General features: G+C 45.9%; 1 protein-coding gene across 2 annotated transcripts in view; it reads right to left on the bottom strand.

Moving 5' to 3' along the window:
* LOC105298693 (histone-lysine N-methyltransferase SMYD3) overlaps window positions 1-7104 on the bottom strand; it is a 94035-nt gene continuing 86931 nt past the window's right edge. Inside the window, exon 3 of one of the 2 annotated variants that reach the window (XM_023536578.1) lies at window positions 1-187. In XM_023536578.1, the coding sequence (XP_023392346.1) occupies window positions 86-187 (102 nt within the window). In that variant the 3' untranslated portion in view covers window positions 1-85. The remainder of the gene's footprint in view (window positions 188-7104) is intronic. The other variant, XM_011370062.2, reaches the window with a different exon arrangement.

Genomic DNA, 7104 nt, shown 5'->3' with positions numbered 1-7104 from the left:
CACAGCAAACGCAGCACACAGAGCGTGTGATCTCGGTAAGGCATTCAGTCAAGGCGGAGGCCGTCCTTCCGCCTGCCTGGCGCACTTAGGATGCTCTTATGTTGGCGTCGCATTCTTCCAAGAGTAGGATCAGATCTTCGATCAGGCTGTGCTCTCTGCCGTGTGTCACTCTCATAATATCAAAAGCCTAACAGGAAAAGACAGAAGACAGATTAGAGCCCTGTGGGGCCCCGCCCACTTCTCATCTTCCCCTGATGCCCGGGTCCGGGGTGCGGTGGTTCTCCAAGCCGGGTGAGGAGATGGGCACGATGTTTTTAATGTGGTGCCTGGAAAGCAGACTCGAGACTTGAGGCATGCCGGGGCCCGGAACCGAGCCACGGTCTTCAGGGACTGTCAGTACATAGGTTTGGTGGGTAGTTACAGAGGTTCAAGAAGAGTTAGTAAAATAATTAATATTAATGATGAAATATCATGCCCCTCCCACTTTAAGATGCATTCGATTCTCATCTACATGCACTGTTATTGTCACGGACATACATTTTTGTGTTCTTTTTATGTCATATGACAGTATAGCACGGGTATTTTGATGATTCTCGCCTTCGTTCTCTATGTTCGATCTATCACGAAAGCATCAATTCTACCTGTAAAATATTTCTGAAATCTGGATAGCTCGTGACCGCTTCGATGACAGAGTACGATGGAAGGAGGGGCATCGCCTCCCACGGCTAACAAAAAAGGCCACGCGGCCTCTTCCTGGTTCATGAGCCTCCATGCTGTGAGGAAGCCCAAGCCACACGGACAGGCTGCATGTAGGTCCTTGGCCGACAGTCCTAGCTGAGCCCATCTTTCCAGACAGCATAGTCTAGACACCAGAAATGTGCATAAAGAAGCCTCCAGATGATTCCAGCCACCAGGCAGAAGACAGCCAGTTTCCGGTCTGCCCAGCTGTAACCCCAGACGGCGTGGAAAGAGGCAAGCCATTCTTATTGTGATCTGTTTGAATTCCTGACCCAAATAATCTGTGAGCCCAATGACATGGTGGTAGGTGTACTCTGGTAAGTTTTGGGATGGTTTGTTATGAAGCAATAAATCGCTAGAACACCCTCAAAGGTGTTTTTCGCAATAAATAAATTAGAGACAAACAGTATCCTCCTGCAACGTGCAAATGGGGGCGCTGAGCGAAGTGAGAGGCATCAGACCCACTGTACTCGATGCGAATGTGTCTTCAGGAGACAGGTAAAGACATCACTCTGGTGGCTTTTCAGTACCCAAAAAGTACCTGGCACACAGTACTGTGGCTCTCAGTCTTGGCTGCACAGTAGTGACAACCAGGGAGCTTCAAAAGAGACCCTACAGGAGAGCCACTGAAGCCTGCCTTCTGGGGGTGAGGTTTGGGCCCCAGAGAGTCTAATTGCCCTGAGGGCCAAGAACAACTGATAAGTAAGCTCTCAGCAAACAATAACAACGATTTATCAATGTTAATTTATAGCCAATACAGCTACCATTTGAATGGCTGAGTACCATTAATCCCATCATGTTTATGTTGGAAATTTAGATCCTTCCAACTTTTTGTCATGATAAGAGGTGATCTTTCAGCATAGGGCTTTGTTGCCTTTGCTGAGTATTTGCTGAAGGCAAATTCCTAAGGTGAGACATCTTTAAACATCTTTAAAGTCATAGAGACTGGAGCTGAGAAGCACCTTGAGGGTCATGAGCCCTTCATTCTACAGAGGAGAAACCAGAGAAGCAAGGTGCTCAGGTGTACCAGTGCCTTCAGCTTGTGTCCCTGGCTGCTTTTCTGCTTCTTGAAAATGTTCCCTTGAGGCTAAAGGAGAACAGGCAGGCAGATGGTGTTTAGATTTCGCTTTGAGAGAGAAAAAAGAGAAAGGAAAAGAAAGGCCCACCACCTCAGATCCTGGTCCCCCAGCCTGGAAGAGACCTCGCAGCGGGCCCCCCACCCTTGACATCCCAGCCGGAAAACCCAGGAGGTGCCTGGTGTTGAGATTCTGGCTGGTGGGGATTCGTTTCTTATTAACGAGAGTGGGCCTGCCTCGCGGGCGTACGGTATCTGCAAGCAAGTCCCGGGCTGCAGATCTTGGAGTGAGGAGTTGTTGGGAGCAGCCCACACCTTGCAGGTGGCCATGCTCTGTGAGATCTCTCTGGGCTGAAGATCAAAAACAAGCGTTTGATGCCATTTGGGGAACAAATGTCTCATGCTTTATTCTCCCTCTACCCTCCCTTCCCCTGGGGCACGGTCCTGGGTCCTCCATCAGTCTGGACATCTAATGTGTGAGCACAACTATAAAAAGAGATCAGAGAGATGCCTCAAGTCCTTCCTGGGAAATGCTCTTTCTTCGTGGGAAAGCGGGCTTAGACATTCTCTTCCCTTCTGCTCAGCACAGGGCCAGATGTACGTGTGATCTGGCAAAGGAAGATGAATAAGAAAGATGAATAAGCCGGAAGCACTGCCTGGAAAGCTCTCTGCAGAAAGAGCAATAACCAGCCACACTGCCCCACACAGGTAGTCTAGGGAAGGGCTGGGCCTGTCTGCAAGGGCTCATCTCCCTCACGGCCCCCACGCATGCCCTCTGCTGGGCGGGGGCCTGGCCTTGTTTCTCACAAGAACTTTCACACTAGCTTCTGTTTGCCCTCCTGGTTGTATTTCTCCAAGTTTCTCACCCGGAGAAGGATCTGTGCTTCTCAGTGATCTGACTCAGAGACCAAACGATGAAGTGATCTTTGTAGCGCTCTGACAAGGTAAGGCTGAGCTGTGCGTTTTCAAACATTGTAAGCTCCCATCTGATAATGTCACACTCGCTCTGCTTCCATCTTTAAGAATAAGGTCTGCTCCTCAAGAGCCAAAGTTAATTGTGGCTGATCCAGAGTCTTCATTGGCATTAAAGGGACAGACCTGCTCGTCCAACAGCAGGGCAAGTGCCTGAGTATCAGCAGGAGGCGTCCAGTCCCCAGCCTTCCTGGAACTGCAGAGCCACCGTCTGGAAGGGTCTGCCCAGGCCTCACCTCCTCGTCTCCCTGCCTGCTTCCTTATGGACGGGCCACGATGACCATCTGGTCCAGAGGCCTCCTGTTTGGCCTGAGAGGCTGGCCCAGGCGAGTACTTGGCTCTCGGCACTCAACCCAGTGTTCACTCCAGGACTGCACTGTGCAGCCTCGACCAGCGAATATCCTGCAGGGTCTAAGGGGAGGGGCTGGAGGGTCTCCTAGATGTGGCTTCTGAGATACCCTGAGGGCCCAATGGATCTTCCTGGTTAAGATGCTGCTGATGCTGTCCTGTGTTCACCTATCTGGTGGTGAGTACAGTACAGGAAGTGAAGGTAGGGCAGGAGGCAGCCCCTGGATGTGTGTGTGTAGGATTTGAGATATTATGACTGAAGATCTTATCCATGGGGGTGGCCAGAAGCGGGGCGGAAATGAGGGTAGCTGGAGGCAGAGGACCTATTTGAAGAGACTGAAAAAAAATCTAGAAGGTAAAACTAAATGCAGATATGATGAACCAGTAAACCCTGTCATTTTCTCTGAGTGACGGACAGGGTGGGAGAGAAAAGGAGAGAAAGATAAGGAAAAAAAGAAGTAAGATTTGGCGATGTGCAAAATATGTCAGTGACGGTCCTGTGAGTGTGTGTGAATGATGTGTCATGCGGAGCAGACAGTAAGCCGAACCCCAGACCTGATGAGGGAGGACATCTGGTCCTTGTCCTGGACAGCATCTGGGCATAGATGTCACCGGAGGAGGAGGGGAGCAGGCATGCAGTAAGCGAGCCCTGTGGGGCCGTGGGCCCGGGCTGGCTCTCCACGGCGGCCACGGCTCTTCCCCCCAGCAGGAACATGAGGAGGTCCCCCCCAAAATAGAGAGTTACAATAAATCTCTGACAAACCAGAGCAACTATTCCCTGTAGCTCTGTCTCCCTTCTCTTGGCTCCTCCCAACTGCCACACATGTGCGCCCCAGAGAGGACGATTTTGGTTTAATTTCCTGTAGCAGTACATAAAACAGATTAAGGAAATATAAAATCGGAGCTGGCTTGTGCTGGGAGAAGCTTATCTCTTTCCATTAAATTTTATTTTTTTAGTGGTAGCATTTAAAACAAGCCTGCGCATAATCTTCCACAGAGGACTCATTTGAAGCCTCTGAGGTGGTTGCTGCACCCGTGTACTGACTCTAAATGTCACACGAGAAATGGCAGCACAGATTGTCTGCCACATGACAGCCACGGTTCACTCAGGAATAAAGATAGGGTCCCAGAACTGATTTCAATCTCATCACATGTTTTTAAAAAGTAATTTTAGAATTGTGGTTGTATATTAAATAAAATGAATTAAATCAAATTTTGATTTAAGGTTACAAATATATAGCTTTCTTATTAATTTTTAATACAAATATATTAAGCTGATCAAAGATCTCATATACTCTCTACCATGAGCCTGAGGGAGCCCAATAAATGACTTCCCCAAGCATGATTTAAATATGGACATAAAATCAGATGGAAAAGAAATGTATGCATGATAAGACCCTCTGGAATCAGATCACAGAAGGGAAAAATGCAAGCAACTTTCCTTATTCTGCCCATCTCAGGAAGAAAGTGGCATGGAGGAGGAGGGGTGGTGGCCTGGAGCAACCGAAAAAGGAAGTGTAAGAAGCCAGCCCTACAGCACAGGAAGCAAAGAGCCACAGCAGCCCTCACAGTGGGCGACGGAAGAGCCCAAAGCCTGTGGCAGCCCATTTGGGCGCCGACCCCGCTTTACTCTGCACCCTGCACATCTCAGCACAAGCCCCTCCCTCAAGGCAAAATGTCCTTAAAGAGACCATCGAAACACTTGATCACTAAACGTTGTCTGAGCAGCTGTTATGCGTAAGACTTGGTCTTACTCTGGGAAGAGCCCGGGCACAGCTAGGACAGTGTGTGACAAAGGGGGATGTAAGGTGCTGAGGTGTCCAGCGTGGGAGGGACCAGCACGGCCCCGGGGACCTCTGAAAGGGCTGCAGACATGGTGAGCTCGGGTCTGTGACTTCTTCCTGGGATAGTAGCTATCCTGGTAAAAAAGTTGCTGTGGGGTTGCTATGTTTAACTAACCAATCCAGCGAATATTTACTGAGCACCTGGGAGGCCCCGAAGAAGTCATGTCTCCTCCCTGAGCCTCAAATGAGTAGTGAGGAGATTGGACTCAGTAAATAAATTCTAGGGGCAAACCAAGCCTCAGCGGTGTCGATTGGTTTTGTTTCCCGATATGGTGGAATTGATCCCTAATTTAATTCCACTGTGATCAGAAAATTTACTTGGTATGACTTAACTCCTTTTACATTTATTAAGACTAGTTTTCCAGCTCAGAATATGGTCTATTTCGGTATATGTTCTGTGGGCACTTGAAAAGAACATGTACTCTGCTATTTTATAAATGTCAATCAGGTCCTGTTTGTTGATGGGGTTGCTACATTCTACATCTTCGCGGATTTTCTGTCAGTTGCTGACAGAGGGACGCTGACGTCCCCAGCCCCTGTCGTATCCACGAGTCTGTCATCTGGTTCTCCTTTTGGTTCTAACAGTCCTTGCCCCGCCCCCCCCCCCGCCCCCACACACATTTTGCGACTGGGTTGTTTGGTGCATATATATATAAGATTGCTACGTCTTCTTGGTATTGATCCTTTTCTTTATTTTAAAATGCCCCTCTCTGTCTCTGGTAAAATGTTCTTTGCTCTTAAGTCTACTTCATCTGATATTAATATAGCCACTGCAGCTTTCTTTTGATTAATCCTGTTTTCACAATACATCTTTCTCCATCCTTTTATTTTCAACCCACTTATATATATCATGGTATTTAAAGTGACTTTCCATTAGTTGGCATATAGTTGGGTCATTTAAAAAAATATGTTCTACTAATCTCTTTCATTTAATTGATTATTTAGAGAATTTACTTTTGTACATAGACCATATACATAATTAATGTAGGTATTAATATATTAGGGTTTAAGTTTGCCATTTTATTTTCATTTTCTATTTTTTCCCTTGTATTTCTTGTGGGTTGTTTAATTTAAAAAAAAAATTCCATCTTGTAATGCTTTTGAGTGTGTCCCTTTGAATAGCTTTCTCGGTGGTTGCTCTTACATTATATACACATAACTTATCACACTCGACTGGTGTTGTCATTTTACCAGGTCGAGAAACTTTCCTTTCCTTTCTGCCTTTTACCCTCCCCTATGTGGCATATGATTGTCCTAAATATTTCCACTGTCTACATTTAAAGCCACATCAGAGAGTGTTATAATTTTTGCTTCAACTGTCAATCTAAAAACCTTGAGAAGAGAAGTCTATTTTACTTGCCCATATTCTTTGTTTACCACGTTCTTTCTTTCTTTCTGATGTTCCAAGATTCCTTCCTTTTATCGTTTCCTTTCTGTTTAGAGAATTCTTTTAGCCATCTTTTTAGACTAGGTCTGCTGGTGACAAGTTCACTTAGTTTTCCTTCATCTGAGATGTTTTGACTTCTCCTTCACCTGATGAGGGAGGACGTCTGGTCCTTGACGTCCAGAAGGATATTTTTGCTGAATGTAGATTTTACTGAAGGATATTTTTGCTGAATGTAGATTTTTGGGTTGACTTTTTTTTTTTTTTTTTTTTGCAGTTTTTGAAAAATGTGTCACTTTTGCCTGGCCTCCATGATTTCTGATGAGAAAATCACTGTAACTGAATTCAAATTGTTTTCCCCTGATAGGCAAGAATTTTATTTTCTGCTTTTAAGGTATTTTCCTGGTCTTTAGTTTTCTAAAGTTTGACTACGACGAGTCTCGGTGTGGATTTCTTTGGATTTTTCTTGTTTTGACTTCAATAAGCTTCTTGAATTTGCAATTTATGTCTTTTGCCACATTTTGGGAGTTTTCTACTATTATTTATTTTACAAAAATGTTCTATTATAGTAAAATACACATACGATCATGAAATTTACCATTTTAACCATTTTTAAGTATACGGTTCAGTGACATCCAGGACATCCCCACCACCATCCACATCCAGAACTTTTGCATCACCCTAAATAGAAACCTTACCTACGGAACAATAACTCCTTTTACTCCTCCCCCTCCAGCCCCATT

The sequence above is a fragment of the Pteropus vampyrus genome, unplaced genomic scaffold (assembly GCF_000151845.1).
Source record: "Pteropus vampyrus isolate Shadow unplaced genomic scaffold, Pvam_2.0 Scaffold159, whole genome shotgun sequence".
NCBI lineage: Eukaryota > Metazoa > Chordata > Mammalia > Chiroptera > Pteropodidae > Pteropus > Pteropus vampyrus.
Note: the sequence above shows the minus strand (reverse complement) of the source record. Positions and strands in the feature narration are given on the sequence as shown.